The 19,609-nt window shown below is 46.5% G+C and overlaps 2 protein-coding genes across 2 annotated transcripts in view; one reads left to right on the forward strand and one right to left on the reverse strand.

The window, feature by feature from the left end:
• The window catches only part of SYN2 (synapsin II), a 181,278-nt gene that overhangs the window by 22,393 nt on the left and 139,276 nt on the right, over positions 1 to 19,609 (reverse strand). Inside the window, exons 5-9 of the mRNA XM_053600409.1 lie at positions 18,728 to 18,817; positions 5,593 to 5,655; positions 5,033 to 5,175; positions 705 to 779; positions 170 to 272 (exon numbers count right to left, since the gene is read on the reverse strand). Coding sequence (XP_053456384.1) covers positions 170 to 272; positions 705 to 779; positions 5,033 to 5,175; positions 5,593 to 5,655; positions 18,728 to 18,817 — 474 coding nt within the window. The remainder of the gene's footprint in view (positions 1 to 169; positions 273 to 704; positions 780 to 5,032; positions 5,176 to 5,592; positions 5,656 to 18,727; positions 18,818 to 19,609) is intronic.
• On the forward strand, positions 10,962 to 16,961 carry TIMP4 (TIMP metallopeptidase inhibitor 4). Its single transcript, XM_053600419.1, has 5 exons — positions 10,962 to 11,585; positions 12,641 to 12,738; positions 13,190 to 13,304; positions 15,623 to 15,747; positions 16,342 to 16,961. Exons 1-5 carry the CDS (start codon positions 11,447 to 11,449, stop codon positions 16,537 to 16,539), a joined length of 675 nt encoding a protein of 224 aa, XP_053456394.1. The 5' UTR covers positions 10,962 to 11,446; the 3' UTR covers positions 16,540 to 16,961.

The raw sequence follows: 19,609 nt of genomic DNA on the forward strand, positions 1-19,609 counted from the left end.
GTTCCCCACTCATCTTGCAATGAAGATACACTGATCTGCCATCTGGAATGTTCTCAGGGCTCAGGAGATGAACATAAGGTGGTCTGGGTTGCCCATATAGTTCTCAAGCCAAGAGCCTGGCCTCCAGCCTTGGGAATTATCTCTAAGATTCTCCTTGGGCCAGACTTACCTCAAAAATGTAGTCTTTCCCATCTTTGCCATGTACAGCTTTGACAGCACAGATATCCAGGCCGCCAAACATCTCAGAGCAGCTGTCCACCCACAGCTTGTACCTGGGGGTGATGGGAAGGTGTCCTGAGGCGGGGGCATTCGCTCCTGGCGAGCCTGCTTGCTGGCCAGGCTATCCTAACTGCATCCCTGCTCCCTCCCTCCACACCATTTAGCACGTTCCCTTATCTACAGTGTCCGCCCTCCTCTGCTGTCCTGATCCTGCCCACCTGTGCAGGCCCAGAGCCGCTCTCACTGCCTCCAGGGGGCCTTCCTTGCCTCTTCCAGCCCATGCTAACTGCTGCTTTCTTGGAGCGTCTATGGTATTTACAGTTGTTATCTCCATATACATGTGACCAGTCCTGCCCGATCTTGTTAACTGGCTACGTGGGCCTTGGTGCTTTATCTGTCCTGTCTGCTCGGAGGCTTCCTTGGGACAGAGCTCATTGCTTACACCTCTTCATCTGAGTTAGCCTCCCCTCCCTTCTCCCACTCACCTGTCCGACATGGCAATCTGCTCCAGCATTGCAGAGCCAGTATTCGTCTTCCAGTTCCCTGAGATGGATGTCCTCCTGCAACAAGGTCCCACAGGGACAGGACAGGCAGTAAGTCACACCAGCAAGAAAAGGGCATGAAATTTTGCAGAATTTTAGCTCACTGTTGCTCTCTACACCTGCTCCCCCACTACAGCCTAGGGATCCAGCACGTGAGCCTTGAGCCTGGCTGCCCCTGCCGCCACCGTGATGTCCTTCTCCTCTCTGCAAGGGTCCTGCCCAGATGGCTGTGGCTCCAAGGGGCCTGCCCTGATCTTTCAACGGGTTGAGCTCTTGCTATCCTTAGAAGCTGCATGGGACTTTGCCCATATCTTACTTTCAATCCTACATCTACTTTTTACTTTCTTTAATTATTTGGGCTGAGCCTAAAGCTAAGCCTGGAAATCACTTGAGAGTGTAACTATGGCATGTATTCCCAGCAGCCTACCCCTCAGTATCTATAATGACTTGGGACATTCCAAACTGAATTCCATGGAGCCTGCAAACTCCTGCAGGCTTCTTGTGAGACTCTCCTGGTGTCTTCCTTACTGGCTCACTCATTCATTACTTCAGTGGTTGATGTCTGAAGACTGCTACAGACTTAGCAGTGACTCTGAACAAGTCAGTTAACCTCTTTGGGCTTGAGTTGCCTCATCTGATGGCTTGATGCCATGATCTCCTTCCTTGCTGTACCCATAGCACCCTCCATGCAGGAGCATGTGTTAGAGTCAACCAGTCTTGGACCAAAAAGGAGTTGGAAGACTTGGTTTCTGGTTCTGGATTTGCTCTTGACTGGCTGGGTGAGGAACAGTCACTTCCTCTCTCTGAGCCTGTCGCATCTGTAAATACAGGGCTGTCAGGAGAAGCAACTGACATAGGCATCAATGAACTATAAGACACCCAAAATATTACTTTTTAATTATTACTCTTCACCCAGACACAGGAGGAAGGGGATGGCCCTTCCCAGGGGATAGAAAAACCCTGGTGATACCACTGACAGAGCCCTTGACATGCTATCCTCATCACTCAACATTGTTTGTGAGTGGGGGTGCTAGTTCCCAGGAGGGTGCTCCCCAGAGACCTGAATGAGGACACAGGGAAACTAGACACAAGCCATGAGGCCGCCCAGCCAGTCAGCTGATGGGATAATGACAGTCCTCAGTCTGGACAGGGCTGACCGCTTCCCAAGGCGCTTCCTCACCAGACCTCTCATGCCCAAGCCCCTCCTGTGAGCAGGCTGGAATTCCTGCTTTGTGAACAAGGACAGTAGTTCTCATAAAGGTTAGATGACTTGTCGGAGCTTGTGTATCTATTCCAATCCAACACGAGACAGAAATCAGGCCTCTAGGTTCCCTCAGTGTGAGTTGCTTTCCCCGCCATCCCACATCTGACAAAGAAACGGTTGAGTAGCTTGAAAACCTGAGCAGCAACATAAAGACAGAATCATAGTAAGAAAGACTCTGCCTTCTAACAATGGTGCTTTGCAAATGTGTCCCTGAGGCTAGGAGGGAAAGTCACTCACTTCCATGTCCCCAGCACAGAGCCATGAGCGTTGAATTTGTTCACTGACTCCCACCAGTTTCAAGTTATCCACTCAATTTAACCTGAGCCAAAATTCATTTTATAATTATATTTCCAGGCACTGTCTTTCCACAGTATTTCCTTGGTTTACCAGGAATGCCACGATGATACTTCTACTACCTAGATGCGTATGTGTGAAACGCCATATCATTGATAGGCTTATTTACTTCATTAACAGCAGTAAAATTAATACTTTTCATAATCTGAGAAGGCTTTGCTTCAAAATGCGAAGTCTCAGTAGCAGAACTTTCAACTACAAATCTTGAATGACTTCCTGGCTACCCATCACCATATCGTACATTTGAAGGACCTGTGTATGGAAAGCCTTAAAATATGAAGGGAAGGAATCGAGCCCCATTATAACTGGTTTCAAGTTGGTCCCATAACCACTATGATTTTCTCAAAAAAGCAAGATATTAGCAAGAATGTTACATCATTTTGTTGAAGTGAATTTATAGGTTAAAATCCTTTGTAGTGAATAACAATAATGCCTCTTAATTTGTATGGCACTTGAAAGTTTGCAAAGTTCCCTAACACTTTTTAACAATAGGATGTTAAGGCATAAATCCATGTGGGCTAGGTGACCTGGGGCCTGTGGGAGCAGAGGGGACGCTGAGATGCCATTCAGTAACAGCCTGACTGCCTCTCTGGACTCAAAGGTCACCAGACCTCCACAGAGAGATCCACGTTATTTGCCTACGGAGAGTGGAGACAGGAACACACCTTCTTTCCACCAAATATGGCTGTCTCTGGATCTCCAAAGTGATTGCTGGGGGAGAATGGAAGAATCCCAATCCTTGCTTTGCTATTGCTAAGTCAATTTCTTCTTCTGAGGGCAGAAATATAGCCACAAATTCTAGGAAGAGGTGCAGTGTAGAAAAGCTGAGAGGGCCTAAACATTCCTCCAAATAATGAATGGCCCCTTACCAACAAAAAAGTTAAGTAAAAGTTATCTAAAGCTTCTTATGCTACATTTTAAATTGTTTTCAAAACGTCTGAAGAATTTGTATCTCCTTTATCTTTTCTTTCTTTCTTTCTTTTTTTGAGATAGGGTCTTGCCTTGTCACTTGAGCTGGAATGCAGTGGCATCATCATAGCTCACTACAAACTCAAACTCTTGGACTCAAGACATCCTCCTGTGTCAGCCTCCCAAGCAGGTGGGACCACAGCCATGTGTCACCACACCTGGCTAATTTTTCTATTTTTTTTAGAGATGGGGGGTCTCACTCTTGCTCAGACTGGTCTTGAACTCCTGGCCTCAAGCAATACTCCTGCTTGGGCCTACCAAATGCTAGGATTATAGCACCTGGTTTCTCCTTTAGTACACTGTAGTCATTAATAAACATTTTGGTTTATTTGGGGGATTTTTAAATTAAAAGACTGGAAACCTGTTTTCCTGGGCATCTGAAAAAAAATATTTTTCTGCCTTCTTTTAGTGATCCTGTCTTGCTTTGCGCATATTTTTAAAGCAGTCCTGAATTCTTTTCCGGAAGCAGGAAGACTATAAATATAAAATTATAAACTTTTTAAAGGTAGACTCCTTAATATTCTGAAATAAAAAAATAAGTTAAAAAAATAAAACTGCCCTTAAAAAGGGGCTATTTTTTAGAAAAGAATCCAGTCAATAAAGGTAAAAAAAAAAAATCCATGCCTCAGTTCTCCCTGAATACCTGTCGAGCACCTACTGTGAGCCTGCTGCTGTGCAGGTAGTGGAGCTGCAAAGACGGTTCCACATGTCTCCTCCCACAAGGAGCTCAGGGTCTGGAGGAGGAGGGCAACACGAAACACACATGCGGAGGGTTAAACTGTAAGTGTGCGAAGGGTGGCGTGGGAAAGGGGTGCAGAGGGGCACCTACATAACTCCTGGGGTGGGGAGTGCAAGTCCTGAAAAGAGGGATGAGGAAAGAAAACCAGAAACAGGCAGGTGAGGAGAAGGGAAGGCTGCTCAACCTTGAATTCTGCTGAAGCCCTGAGTGGCAAAGGTCAAATTCATATATGAATAAATGCTCTTTCTTTGTAAAGAAAATACCACTTCACTCTTTAAAAAAAAATGGGGTATTGATATTTCCAAAATTGGAATTATAAGCCATTTGCTTTCTTATGTATATTATGGAAGGCCAATATACAAACAGTAGGGAAACTGTTTCTTTTACTGAATTCTTGTGGAGGAAACTTTTAACTTTCCCTTCTGGCAAATGGACACAGCTGTGTGGAGACGGTGTCTCCTTTCATAGCCACGAGACTTTTCATGCTCTGTAGCATTCTCAGTGCTGGTGTACAGAAGGCAGTGGCAGGTGTAATAACTAACATGATTTTCTGAGTAGTGATGAGAATAATTGGTATTCAGAGAAAATTGTAATGTGATACAAGAATATTTGTGACTACCTTTAGGGACAAAGTCCTATGTATTGCTGTTACTACTACTGAAGTCAGCTGTCTCTGTTCACAATGGAAGAGAGCGCTAAATTTCACTTAGAAAGTGAAAATGAATATTAATCATTTCTCATCTTAATTCATAGACCCCCCTCTTCTGACTTAGCAGGAACCCAGGTTAAGAATCGCTGATTTCAGTGGCACCCTCTCTCTGACACCTGCCTTACGGGCCAGACGAGGTTAAACTGAGAGCTGGTCCCTACTTGGAGGCTCAGTGTTCTCCACTGGGGCTGAGGGGGATGTGGGGAGCATGTGCTGGGACCCCACTCCCTACTCACATGTAAGCCTTGTAGTTGTTGCCAATCTTCTGGACCCGGATGTCGTACTTGGCATCTATGAAAGGCTCGGCTGTGGCATAAGTCTGGGTGAGGGCCACCACGCTAGCAATGTCCTGGAAGTCATAGTGGTTTTCCACTTTGACCTAATGTTGGAGCAAGGTATAGAGGGAGAAGCGAGATACACACACACACACACACACACACACACAGAGAAGTCACAAAGGCTCTGAGCCTCCAAATCCATTGAGATGTTTCTAACCCAGATGTCCATCTTGGTGCCACATCTCCCCAGAAGGCCCTATCTCCCTAGATTTCCTTTTCAGGGCTCAGGGACGCACGTGTTGCCAATGACTCAAAGCAACGAGCAGGTGGCCTGCACTCTGCTCATTAAAAGAGATCCACTTAGTAATACTCATGGCTTCAGAGGGGCCAAATCATCGTGTCCTTGGAAGGAACATATCAGTAACAGAATAGAAACAGCAGAGCAGTTCACAAACGGGCTATTTGAAATATGCCCTTCTTGGCTCAACCCCAAAGCATGGCCTGCCCTGCTGCCTTACCTTGCCCATGCCGGAGTGAGCATGGCCAATCTTCACCACCACAGGGAATGTGGGCAGTGTCAGCTGAAAGCAGAGGAGAAAGGGAAGAATTGGTCAGAATGTGTCGTCTCTCTGTGGGACCCTACACCTATTTTTCTTGGGAAGGTCCTTGGAAGAACGAGTCCAATCGACGTGCTTTTACAAAATAAAAAAAGTTAAACTGAGGTTAAACAAAGATATAAGAGATTTAAATGAGACTCTAGAACAACTGTCTTGATAGACGCATATAGAACACTCCATCCCAAAGATAAAGAACACACATTCTTCTCATCACCCCATGGAACATTCTCCAAAATTGATCATATCCTGGGACACAAAACAAATATCAACAGAATCAAAAGAACTGAAATTTTACCTTGTATCTTCTCAGACCATAAGGCACAAAGGGTGGAGCTCCACTCTAACAAAAACGTTCGACCACACACAAAGACATGGAAATTAAATAATCTTCTGTTGAATAACAGATGGGTGCAGGAAGAAATAAAACAGGAAATCATTAACTTCCTTGAGCATAACAACAATGAAGACACAAGCTACCAAAACCTGTGGGATACTGCAAAAGCAGTTTTGAGAGGAAAATGCATCGCTTTAGATGCCTACATTCGAAAAACAGAAAGAGAGCGCATCAACAATCTCACAAGAGATCTTATGGAATTGGAAAAAGGAGAACAATCTAAGCCTAAACCCAGTAGAAGAAAAGAAATATCCAAAATCAAATCAGAGATCAATGAAATTGAAAATGAAAGAATCATTCAGAAAATTAATGAAACAAGGAGTTGGTTTTTTGAAAAAATTAATAAAATAGATAAACCATTGGCCAGACTAACGAGGAATAGAAAAGTAAAATCTCTAGTAACCTCAATCAGAAATGATAAAGGGGAAATAACTGATCCCACAGAGATACAAGAGATCATCTCTGAATACTACCAGAAACTCTATGCCCAGAAATTTGACAATGTGAAAGAAATGGATCAATATTTGGAATCACACCCTTTCCCTAGACTTAGCCAGGAAGAAACAGAGCTCCTGAACAGATCAATTTCAAGCACTGAGATTAAAAAAACAATAAAAAAGCTTCTAACCAAAAAATGCCCTGGTCCAGATGGCTTCACACCAGAATTCTATCAAACCTTCAAGGAAGAGCTTATTCCTGTACTGCAGAAATTATTCCAAAAAATTGAGGAAGAAGGAATCTTCCCCAACACATTCTATGAAGCAAACATCACCCTGATACCAAAACCAGGAAAAGACCCAACCAAAAAGGAGAATTTCAGGCCAATCTCACTCATGAATATAGATGCAAAAATTCTCAACAAAATCCTAGCCAACAGATTACAGCTTATCATCAAAAAAGTCATACATCATGATCAAGTAGGTTTCATCCCAGGGATGCAAGGCTGGCTTAACATACGCAAGTCCATAAACATTATCCACCATATTAACAGAGGCAAAAATAAAGATCATATGATCCTCTCAATAGATGCAGAAAAAGCATTTGATAAAATCCAGCATCCTTTTCTAATTAGAACACTGAAGAGTATAGGCATAGGTGGCACATTTCTAAAACTGATTGAAGCTATCTATGACAAACCCACAGCCAATATTTTACTGAATGGAGTAAAACTGAAACTGGAACTGGAACCAGACAAGGTTGTCCTCTGTCACCTTTACTATTCAACATAGTGCTGGAAATTCTAGCCAATACAATTAGGCAAGACAAGGAAATAAAGGGAATCCAAATGGGAGCAGAGGAGGTCAAACTCTCCCTCTTTGCTGATGACATGATCTTATACTTAGAGAATCCCAAAGACTCAACCACAAGACTCCTAGAAGTCATCAAAAGATACAGTAATGTTTCAGGATATAAAATCAATGTCCACAGTCAGTAGCCTTTGTATACGCCAATAACAGTGAAGATGAGAAGCTAATTAAGGACACAACTCCCTTCACCATAGTTTCACAGAAAATAAAATACCTAGGAATATACCTAACGAAGGAGGTGAAGGACCTCTATAAAGAAAATTACGAAATCCTCAGAAAGGAAATAGCAGAGGATTTTTAACAAATGGAAGAACACACCATGCTCATGGATGGGCAGAATCAACATTGTTAAAATGTTTATAATTCCCAAAGCAATCTACCTATTCAATGCCATTCCTATCAAAATACCAACATCATATTTTCAAGATTTGGAAAAAATGATTCTGCATTTCGTATGGAACCGGAAAAAACCCCGTATAGCTAAGGCAGTTATAGTAATAAAAATAAAGCTGGGGGCATCAGCATACCAGATTTTAGTCTGTACTACAAAGCCATAGTGGTCAAGACAGCATGGTACTGGCACAAAAATAGAGACATAGACACTTGGAATCGAATAGAAAACTAAGAAATGAAAATAACATCTTACAACCACCTAATCTTCGATAAACCAAACAAGAACATACCTTGGGGGAAAGACTCCCTATTCAATAAATGGTGTTGGGAGAACTGGATATCCACATGTAAAAGACTGAAACTGGACCCACACCTTTCCCCACTCACAAAAATCGATTCAAGATGGACAAAGGACTTAAATTTAAGGCATGAAACAACAAAAATCCTCAAAGAAAGCATAGGAAAAACACTGGAAGATATTGGCCTGGGGAAAGACTTCATGAAGAAGACTGCCATAGCAATTGCAACAACAACAAAAATAAACAAATGGGACTTCATTAAACAGAAAAGCTTCTGTACAGCCAAGGAGACAACAACCAAAGCAAAGAGACAACCTACACAATGGGAAAGGATATTTGCATATTTTGAATCAGACAAAAGCTTGACAACTAGGATCTATAGAGAACTCAAATTAATCCACATGAAACAAGCCAACAATCCCATATATCAATGGGCAAGAGACATGAATAGAACCTTCTCTGAAGATGACAGACGAATGCCTAACAAACATATGAAAAAATGTTCATCATCCCTATATATTAGAGAAATGCAAATCAAAACCACCATGAGATACCATCTAACCCCAGTGAGAATGGCCCACATCACAAAATCTCAAAACTGCAGATGCTGGCGTGGATGTGGAGAGAAGGGAACACTTTTACACTGCTGGTGGGACTGCAAACTAGTACAACCTTTCTGGAAGGAAGTATGGAGAAACCTCAAAGCACTCAAGCTAGACCTCCCCGTTTGATCCTGCAATCCCATTACTGGGCATCTACCCAGAAGGAAAAAAATCCTTTTATCATAAGGACATTTGTACTAAACTGTTTATTGCAGCTCAATTTACAATCGCCAAAATGTGGAAACAGCCTAAATGCCCACCAACCCAGGAATGGATTAACAAGCTGTGGTACATGTATACCATGGAATACTATTCAGCTATTAAAAAAAAATGCAGACTTTACATCCTTCATATTAACCTGGATGGAAGTGGAAGACATTATTCTTAGTAACGCATCACAAGAATGGAGAAACATGAATCCTATGTACTCAATTTTGATATGAGGACAATTAATGACAATTAAGGTTATGGGGGGGAGGAAAAGCAGAGAGAGGGAAGGCGGGAGGGGGCGGGGCCTTGGTGTGTGCCACACCTTCTGGGGGCAAGACATGATTGCAAGAGGGACTTTACCTAACAAATGCAATCAGTGTAACCTGGCTTATTGTACCCTCAATGAATCCCCAACAATAAAAAAAAAGATTAATATCAAAAAATAAAATATAAAAAAAAAAAACAGTAAACTTGATCAGGAAAAAAAACAAAACAAAACACTGAGGACCTAGAACGACAGTGGCTTTTCCAAGGTTACTGGTAGAGCTACAAGAACCCTGTTCTCCTATCTGATACATCTTTAAACTTCATTGCTTCAACCGTCTCTGCATTAGACAAATCCTGGGCATGACTGGCCCTCAGCCAAAGGAGATAAAAAAAAAAAGTATCTCTGAAAAGATGAATTTTACTGTATGTAAATTGTATCTTAACAAACCTCAATTTTTTTTTTCAAATGTATCTTTGGAATCTTAATATCCCCTTTGTCATGAGCCTCTTACTACCCACCCCCTTCAAAGGTCCAGCTGTCCTCTAACAATTCTGGCTGTCCAGTCCCTCTTCACAAACGTCCAAACTTACCACCACACAATATGCTAAGGTCTATTTCTGCCCAGCGCAGGGTTTGAAAGAGAGCAGATAATGTGGTATAAGAATTCAATATGTTCATCACTGAAAAGAGATTCTTTGGGAGAGGTAGCCATATTTTAACAGAAGAGCAATAAAAACTTACAAGAGAGTTACCAGCCAAGGGCAGGATTTCAAGCTGTTAAAAATGGCGATGGAAGAAGTAATATTGTGGATGGGATGTGGCGTTGTCTCCGCCACTAACCTGCTGCAAGTGACTCTACCTTGCTGAGCCTCAGCCTTCCCATCTGTCAGATGAAGAGACTGAACCAACTGGATGCTTTTCCAGATCTCTTCAGACAATACATCAGACTCTACCCTGGTCTGGACACTGTATGAAAAACCAACCCACCCAGATGCCAACCTGGACATCTCGTGGTTCCCATTCAGACTGGGCTCTCTTTCAATTTCCTTCTTTTCAAACATCACTAGCACCATCAAAACGAAAAGGTGGCCTTTGAAAAAAGTAATGTTGACCCTAATAATGCAAAGTCAGACTCCTAAGGGAACCTTAGATACGGGGACCATCTGGCCTGGGGATTTCAGTATTTCTGGCTAACGCCCGTCAGGGGTGGGGAGAAGAGCTTCAAAGGGCGTTAGAAATAAAGTAGTTTAACCCTATTTTATGGAGAAGAATCTGAGGCCCTGAGAAGTAAAGGTCACAGAGCTACCTACTGACAGAATCAGAATCCAGTCTCCTGCTTTCCAGTTCTGCATGGTGTGAAAACATACCGCAGCAATAACCCTATGGAGACCCGGGATTGGGAGCCGTGAGCGCTCTGCTCTGTGGAGCAGAGGAGGCAGGTGCCTTGCTCCTTCAAGACAGTCTCCCGCACTAGGGTAAAAATCAGTGTAGCCTAGGGCCTGCAGAGGGCTTTGGGGTCCCAGGTTTGCCTTAAGTGACGGGACACGGTGAGGCCCCGCGGAGAGCACTGCCCCAGCTATCTGCAGAGCCTACAGCGCTGCGCACGGGAAAGGGTTTCTGCAGCCCTGGCTGCTTCTCTGACACCCCTCCCCACCCCCCAGCCAACAGAGCCAAGACACACACACCCCCAACTCTCTCTGTCCTCTCCTATTACTGTTTGCTGTTGCTTTGGAGCCTCATAAATAGGGCATTGAAAACACTTCCTGCAGCTGAAAGCAGCCCGGAGTAGCCGTCTCATTCCTAGTGTGCCGCCCAGCGAGGGGTCCGCTCTTCCCGGTCACTGTCCCGGTCGTCGCCTGTTGTAATTCTGCCTGCCTCTCTCCAGCTCCGCCCGGCTCGCTCTCCTCACACTTTCTCTGATGCCTCAATCTCCATCTGTCGGTCTTCCTGCCCTAATGCACTTGTCTTGGTCGCTCTGTCTTTCCGCCCCGACACCATCCTTCTCCCAGAGCCTCCCCTCTGCTTCCAGGCTGCAGGGTGAAGGGCCGGGGCCTCCGTCCTGGCCTCCCCATCTTCTGCCCCGAGTCCGGCGGTCTGAAGGGCCCCGGGTCCTGCAGCCGGGTGGCCCGGAGCCAGCGGGGGGCGGAGCCCACTGGGGCGGGATTGGCCCCAGGGCCACCTCATAAAGCCTGGGGCGAGGGGCGCGACGCGTTCCGAAGGAGGCCTGGAGGGGCTGTTCGGTCCGACAGACCCCACAGGCCCTGCCCGGGCTCCGCGGTGTCATGCCCGGGAGCCCCCGGCCCGCGCCGAGCTGGGCGCTGTTGCTGCGGTTGCTGGCCCTGCTGCGGCCCCCGGGGCTGGGCGAGGCGTGCAGCTGCGCCCCCGCGCACCCCCAGCAGCACGTCTGCCGCGCGCCGCTCGGTGAGTAGGGTGTGCGTGTGCGTGGGTGGAGGGGGATCTTGGTATCCGGACGAGCTGCAGACCTGGAGTCCCGAGGGAAAGGGAGGAGCTCGAAGCAATCCCGCGCCCGTTACCCACCAGGGCTGCTGCCGCTGGAAGGGCCGCACCATGGCAACCTGGCACGCGGAACCAACCGCTTTGTAAGGAGATAGAGATCGTGTCCGGGACTGTCGCAGCGGCTTCCCTCTCTCCTGTCCTACCCCAGCTGCGGAGTGTCACTGAACAAGGTGTCACCCCGAGCTGCTGGAGATTGTCCCCAACTCCTGGACTGGGGGTGGGCAGAGGCGGAGAGGACTCGCACTGCAACCACCTGCCTGTCCACGCCTGTAGCTGACTGTGCCGCCAGGCCCCTGCGCAACACCTTTGCCATTTCTCATCCCTCCGCTTGCGACGCCCTCCCCATCCCCTTCAGTTCCTGGCGGCCTCCCATTGAGCAGGTCCTCCCTCTCCTCTGAAGGCTTCGCGACTCCTTGGTGCTGCCACGGCGTCCCGCGTGCCCTACGCTAGACCAGGGGTTCCGCGGGATGGGGGCCTGTCTCAGTCACAGCCAGCGCCTGGGGCCCAATGCAAGCAAGGCCAGGCACCAGGGAAGAACTTCATCAACAGTTTTTGATTAATGTCCAAATGGCAGAAGATGAACTGCCAGAACCTTTAAGAATTCAGTAACGTTTACTAACATTCACTCTTGGCAGAGCTCTGGGGCCTCCAGCTCCAACACCAGCTGTCCTCAGGGGGCTCCTCCTCCCCACACGCTGCGCCCCTCCAGTACCCAGGGCTGTGGAGAATTAGAGCTCTCCAAACCTAAAGGCTCAAGGGGCAGAAAGAACTCAGAGGCTGTGGGCCCTAAGAAACCTGAGGGGTTTGGAGCCACTGCAGAGGAGTTTGGGGTGCTCCGTTCTCACACTCCAACACCTGAACCAAGGGCTCCCCTACAAAACTGGCCGCAGATGACCCAGATCACAGATGCATTGCTCCCACTGGCTCTTGAAGTTTCCTTCTTTTCTCTTCTTATGCAGTGATTCGGGCCAAAATCTCCAATGAAAGGGTAATTCCTGCCAGCACAGACCCTGCTGACACTCAAAAACTGCTCCGGTACGAGATCAAACAGATTAAGGTATGAGGGGCAGGACAGGGCATTTACCCGCAGTGGACTGGTGGAGGGAATGGGTCTGTGTGCTGAGAGGGGAGGCACTGGCCGATTCCCGGTGGGTAACAGGGCTTTGGGATCCTTGGGTCTAGATGCTCAAGTGGACCTGGATGAGATTTGGGGGCAGGGCCTGCAGAATCCAAAGGACAGGGTAGGGCAGGGCCTTAACGTCCACTTGGCCCCACAGCTGCCTGTGGACAGGACCACTGGGGATACCTTCCCTTCTCTCGCTGGGATAAACTAAGGTTTAGAATATTTGTTAAAAGAGAGAAATAACCTAGTAGGGCCTTCTGTGTGCACCAAATCCTGAACTAAACTTTGGCTTAAACTTGTAGACTGAGATGTGAGTTTTGCTGTTTAATTCGGGAAGTAAACTCAGTGACCCAATACTGCTTTTTTTTTTGTAATTGACTTTCAGATGTTCAAAGGGTTTGAGGAAGTCAAAGATGTTCAGTATATCTATACACCTTTTGACTCTTCTCTCTGTGGTGTGAGACTGGATGCCAATAGCCAGAAGCAGTATCTCTTGACTGGTAAGTTAAAGACCAGTAACTGGCCTCACAGATGCTGTCCTCAGAGAGGTAGTGGGAAAGGAGCCTTCCACCGGCAGCAGGCTGAGCCAGGCAGCCTTTTCCCAGGCATACCACAGAACTGTGTGAGCTGGAGGAGCCTTGGTCACCTCCCTTTCAACCTGGGAGTCCTCACTGTGGTCTTCTCGACCACTGCTTCGCTTGACCACTCTCTACAACCTGAGAGGACAGGCTGTTCTCCCAGTCTAGGGCGCCTGGTTCCATTTTCTTTTATTTTTTATTTCAGGTTAATTTGAGGGTATAAAGAATTAGGTTACAATCTTTGCATTTGTTAGGTAGAGTCCCTCTTGTAGCTGTGTCCCGCCTCTAGGAAGTGTGCCATATACCCTACATTGTACTCATTCCATGGGAGCACACTAAACTGGTTCCATTTTCAAACAGCTTAAGCTGGTATTAGACCTTTGGCATCTTGAGCCAATATCTGCCCCTCTAAAACTGCTACTCTGTGAGTTCAGCTCTGCCCTTTGCATAGGCCTCGAGTCTAACACAGCTTTGTCTCCATGAACTTGGGCCCAGGCAGGTCACCTCCAGACTGAATTGGTTGAGGTAGAACAGTTAAAGAACCACACAAGAATACAACTCCATAAACAAACGCAGCACTAAATCATTTTGGAGTTCAGGGAAAAGAGGTTGGTTATAAATAGTCAGGGAAGCTTCATTGTATAAGAGGGCTCTAAACTGGCTCTAAAAGATGAAAAATATTTAGAAAGAAAGCAAGAAAAAGAAAAAGCCCAGCAGGTGGGGAGAAGAAGTGAAGGGATTCTACTCTCTGTCCATCCATTTAGCAATGAACGGCCACCTACTCACTGCCTGGCGTGGGGCAGGAGACTGGAAATTCAATAACAAGCCACAGTCTTCAGAGTTGACAGTCCAGACAAGGCAACTGACAAGTCACAGGCACTGGAAGCCACAGTGACAGGGACTTCCCAGTTCTAAAGAGATATAACTGTGCTGAGCTGGGGAGCTCTGGGACGGGAGAGGCAGAGGCAGAGGTCACCACTGAGCTCTCCAGTTCTTGGGACAAGCAGACCAGGACTTGCTGTTATCGTACCTCCTTCCTAAGCACCTTCTCTCTGTGGGCCTGGCCCTCTGCTAGGCACTGATGTCGGTGCATCAAGGGAGGTAGGAGATGTGCTCTCTGCCTTAAGGAGGTCAAGTCTAACCAAGAGTGGGGCTAAATGACAAAACACAAGTCCATTGAAAAGTCAACACTGGTGCCCAGGCCCTTCAGGACAAGGCACAAGCTCTTCTGCCTGATGCTGAAAGCTGTTTGTGACAAGAACACTGCCTTCCTCTCTAGCTCAGCTTTATCTTCTGCCATTTGTCAGTGACTGTTCCCAGCCGCTCACTTCCCCCAGAGCTGAACTAAACTACCTGCAGTTGCAGGAGGTGTGTCGCTGGGCTGTGTCCTTGCACAGAGCGGTTCTACTCCACCTGGTTTGGCAGGTGAGCCGCAAGCATCGTTCCTCTGAGACACCTCCCTTGCTCTACATCCTTGCCAGAGAGACCATGGTGCTTCCCTTTGTTTTCATGCTGCACGTTGTGTATGATCACACAATAGTATCCATTTTGCCTACGTCCATCTACTAATTTTTAACTTCCTGAGGGCAGAGATCCTATCGTATTTATTGACATATTCTTGGTACTAAATCCTAATAGTTACTCAGTATGATTGAGTGACCAACAGTCTAAATAAAGTGTGGGCTAGTGTGGTCAGGGATGGCTTTGAAGGTTAGGTGGTACTGAAAAGTGTCTTTGAAAGGCGAAAAGGATTTTCATAAGTGAAGAAGAGCAACTTTCTTATGGGGAAGAGGAAAGACTCAACAAGGTAAGTACCCATAAAGCAGAGGACTGGCTTGTGTGGATATTGGGAAGGATTGGAAAGGGGAAGGGTCCTATTATTTATGGGACATCTTCTGTGAGCCTATAGCTGTGCTGGAATCTTTATAGACATTCTTTCATTTAATCCTTATTATTCTCATCTTCCAGCCGAGAATGAATGTGACTTTCTTAAAATCATGTAACTATTAAGTGAAATAGGCTTTAGCTATGCTAAAGGAAATAGCCTTCACCAGATCCCACAACTCTACCTTTGTACAAACATAATCTGTTAATCTCTTTGCTATAAAGATTATAAGGACTTTCTGGTTTCTTCATTGAGCTCCATGTCACCATTGGAGCAGCTACAGTTCTGCACCCAGGGCTTTGGGGCTCCAGAAACAGACTCTTGATGCTAGACTCTCCTCCCTCTCCCCCCGAAGGTCAGATCCACAGTGATGGAAAAGTCTTCATCCATCTGTGCAACTACATTGAGCCCTGGGAGGACTTGTCGTTGTTGCAGAGAGAGAGTCTGAATCATCACTACCATCTGAACTGTGGCTGCCAAGTAAGGGAATGTCCATTTCCAGGGTCTTGGGTGCTATGGGGCAAGGATCAGGAGCCTTTCAGCCTTGCTCTATGAACTCCTTCATTTGTGAATGCATTTGCATTTATTCACTTACTATATGGCACTTTATTTACTATATGAAGTTAGAGATGGGAAAGCACTCTGTCCACAGGCCCTGATCTCAAAGAACTGACATTGTGGCTGGGAAGGTGGCTGTCATCTAAGGCAGACTGAGATGGCGTAATACAGCCACTATGAAAGTAATACAACCACCTTATCTTAAATGTTTAATTTAGTCTCCATAACAGGTTCATGAAGAACTGGGATTTTAAGGTGAAGAAATCAAAGCTCTGAGAAGTGAAGTGACTTGCTCAAAGTCAGTGGTAGAGGAAGGACCTTCAGGGCTGTCTGACTCCAGAGAGGCCATTAGAGAGGCCGTACTGCATGTGGGGGTACAGGGGAGGGGAAGGCTGGCAGCTGGGAAAGGTTTCATAAGATAGAGGGCATTTGAGATGGGCTGTTGGGATTAGGAGGAGTCTAAAAGACAGCAATGGAAAAAGGACTCACTTTGATGTTGTGTGGCCACGACTCTAGATCACCACCTGCTATACAGTGCCCTGTACCAACTCAGCCCCCAATGAGTGCCTCTGGACCGACTGGATGTTGGAACAAAAGCTCTACGGGTACCAGGCCCAGAATTATGTCTGCATGAAGCATGCTGATGGCGCCTGCAGTTGGTACCGGGGCCACCTGCCCCTCAGGAAGGAGTCTGTTGATATCATCCAACCCTAGCAGGGACCAGTGACTACCACATCCCTTCCAGAGTCTTGAAGATCAAGCCAGTTCTCCTTCCCTGCAGAGCACTGGCCATCACCACCTGCCCCACTGCTGGCAGCTGATGGGAAACGTCTAGAGGACAGTCTGGCTGGTGGCAAAGCAGGGATGGGGCATGTTACAGTTTGTGTTCAAGATCCCAACCCTGAGCCTGACAAGGGCTAGGGAAGGTAACATGACTTTTCTATCCTGCCTCCAGCCCATCACCTCTACTTCCAAAACCCCATTCGTCTAGCCTTGTACCTTTTACTGGAAGTGTTTATTCTGCCTTAGTTTGTTTTCCAAATCCAGGACTATTCCCTTTTGTTCCCAGGAAAATGTGTTTTCCCTTTGCCTTAACTGATCTCATAGGGGATAAATGGTGAATGTTATGCGTAAGAGACGGTGTGTCTTTATGTCTGTGAGAAAATGCAAATATCAAAAGCTGGGTTGACCACGTCACAGACAGGGTGACTGGCAGGAATGAAAAGATAACACACTATGGCTCTTTTCCTCCTGTCTCATCCCATCCTAATCCTCTGACACACTTTCATCTGTCTGGGTGAGTGTCCTGAGAGACTGGGATGTTCACTGGGAGAACAGAGTGGCCTGATCTCCCTCCCATGCTGTGATCCTACACCACAGCTGGCCGAGGGTCAGGCCCACTCAGCACATCTCCAGAGACAGAGGTGTTTAAGAATTGATACTGTCTCCCCAGGTTAACTATACCCAATGCCCTCAACTGATGTCCATAAGGCTTCTCTTCTGCCTACATTAGATTACTAATGTCTTAATTCCTACCTTAGAACTTATTTTTTAAGCCAACTCCCCCTCCTTTTTCTTATAGAGCTGAAATCTCTCTGCATCGGCTTTTGACAGCTCAGAGAGGCCATCCTCTCTTGAGTGTGAATTTCAGGGTAGAAGACAGAAGAGAAATAACACAAGGGCCCTTGGAAGAGAAGAGTGGTGGATAGGGGATATACTTTGCAACTATTGGAATTTGTTAAGAGGTCAGCCCTGCTAGATGTTACAGCAGGAAAAAGCCAGTGCTGATCATCAGAGAGCTCCTGCACCCTTCAGCTCAGCCCCTCACCACTGTGTCTCGGGCTCCCTGAGCTCTCCCACCATAGGCCCCTGAGGGTTCCTTGGCTTCTGCCAGGATTCCTGGCTTTTCCTGAAAGGGAAAGTCCTGATATTGGCCTCCAGGATTTATTAAGGAGAAGGGCTTAATTTTCCAGAGCCTCTCTCTGGGGAAGCTCTAGCAAAGATGACAGAGACAGTTCTTTCCAAGGTCCATGGTTTTTCTACACATGCTGTTTTTCTACCAGCTGTTGTAAGAAGTCTCTTGATTCCCAGCAATGGTACAAATGGAGATCCCTTTTGGCAAAGGGAATGGAAGGGGAAACAAACATGATCTCTATTCCATGTGGAATGCTTTGGCAGTTAAGTCTGCATTGGTAGCTTAGGTAGGATTACCAGTGGTCACGCCAGCCTGGGGTGGAGAGTTTGGGGATGGAGGAAGGAGGGAATTTGAGCTCCATGGAGGAGAAACGTTAGCAACAGTCTCTTTACCACCCAACCACTTCATCTCTCTGCTCCACCAGACCTCCTATGATGGCCTCAGAGAAGGCACAGTGTTATAACCCAGCTCATAACAATCTTGAGGAAGCCCAGGGATCAGAAGAGTCTGGTGAATAATAACAGGAGCACATCTTATGTCTGAGACTGCTTCCAGTCACATCATTTCAGAAGGCTATTCCTTAGACAGTCTCACATAAATGTATGTACCATACTAGGAATCCTGGTCAGGATAATTATGCCCACTTGACTGTCCCATTGGAAACTGCATGTAGTGAGACATGTCGCTTGTCCAGGGACACATGGCAGAGCTGGGGCTGGAACCCAAAGCAGTGGGATCTTCTGATTGTTGGTTTGTGTGGGAGGCTTGTTACTCTCCCAGCTCGATGAAATGGCCCTTGTTCCTGCTCTTCCCTGTTCTGACTGCAGTTTGACAAGAGACCCTCTGCTAAATCCAGCTGTTCCAGCTCCATAAAGCTGCTCCGCAGTTCCACCCCAGTGGAGTCTTTGGGGTTGAGGCTCACAGTCGCCACATGGCTAACCTTGCCATGAAAATAGCAGAGACTGGCATCCCCACCCTGCTACCTACCATCTCTCTGTGGTTGGGGTAGTAGGTCTGCTCAATGAGTGGGAACTTCTCTCCTCCCAGTGTCTTGTAGACGGCCACCAGCTGGGCAAACTGCAAAAGAAAAGCAAATGTTTCAGCTTAGCTAAGATCACTTCTGAAACAGACATCAATTCATCAGACTACTCATATCAAACTGACGAACTAGGTACTTTATCATTTTCATTTCACATACGGGCCCAGAAAGGGTGGAAAATTTACCTAAAATTTACCACAGAGCTGCAAAGAAGTAAAGCTGAGGTTAAAATTTGGTATCCGACTTTGTTTCATTTTTTGTTTGTTTGTTTTTGTTTTACGTAGAGTCTCACTCCGTTCCCCTGGGTAGAATGCTGCAGTGTCTTAGCTTACAGCAACTTCAGACTCTTGAGCTCAAGAGATTCTCTGGCTGCAGCCTCCCAAATAGCTGGGACTACAGGTGCCCACCACAACATCCGGGTAATTTTTCTATTTTTAGTAGAGACAGAAGTCTCACTTTTTCTCAGGCTGGTTTTGAACTCCTGAGCTCCAGCTATCTATCTGCCTTGGCCCCCCAGAGTGAGCCACCATGCCTAGCCTTGGGGTCCGACTTCAAACACCTGTATCTATCCAATAGCAGGGGATGAAGCTGGGTACATAACGCAAGCCAAGTCTTAGACGTTCAAATGCCAGGCAAAAGAATAGTGGATTTTTTTCCTTGTCAGCAGTATGGAGTCACCAGAGTTTGGGCAGAAGAAAGGAGCTGTTCTTCAGGAAGATTTGGATAGTCCTGGCACATGCAAGGTAGACGGGCTCAGTCTTTCTGGGACTTACTCCTCACCCAAGCATATTTTGCGTATAAGAAACTGGAATAGCTCCATGGGGAGAGAG

Source organism: Nycticebus coucang, chromosome 8, assembly GCF_027406575.1.
Source record: "Nycticebus coucang isolate mNycCou1 chromosome 8, mNycCou1.pri, whole genome shotgun sequence".
NCBI classification, from domain to species: domain Eukaryota; kingdom Metazoa; phylum Chordata; class Mammalia; order Primates; family Lorisidae; genus Nycticebus; species Nycticebus coucang.

Excerpts from the sequence above, each read along its gene's own strand:
- TIMP4 (XM_053600419.1), top strand. The coding sequence starts at position 11,447 with ATGCCCGGGAGCCCCCGGCCCGCGCCGAGCTGGGCGCTGTTGCTGCGG. Across the intron at positions 11,586-12,640 it reads CGTCTGCCGCGCGCCGCTCG|TGATTCGGGCCAAAATCTCC; the intron begins GTGAGTAGGGTG and ends CTTCTTATGCAG. Across the intron at positions 15,748-16,341 it reads ATCTGAACTGTGGCTGCCAA|ATCACCACCTGCTATACAGT; the intron begins GTAAGGGAATGT and ends CCACGACTCTAG.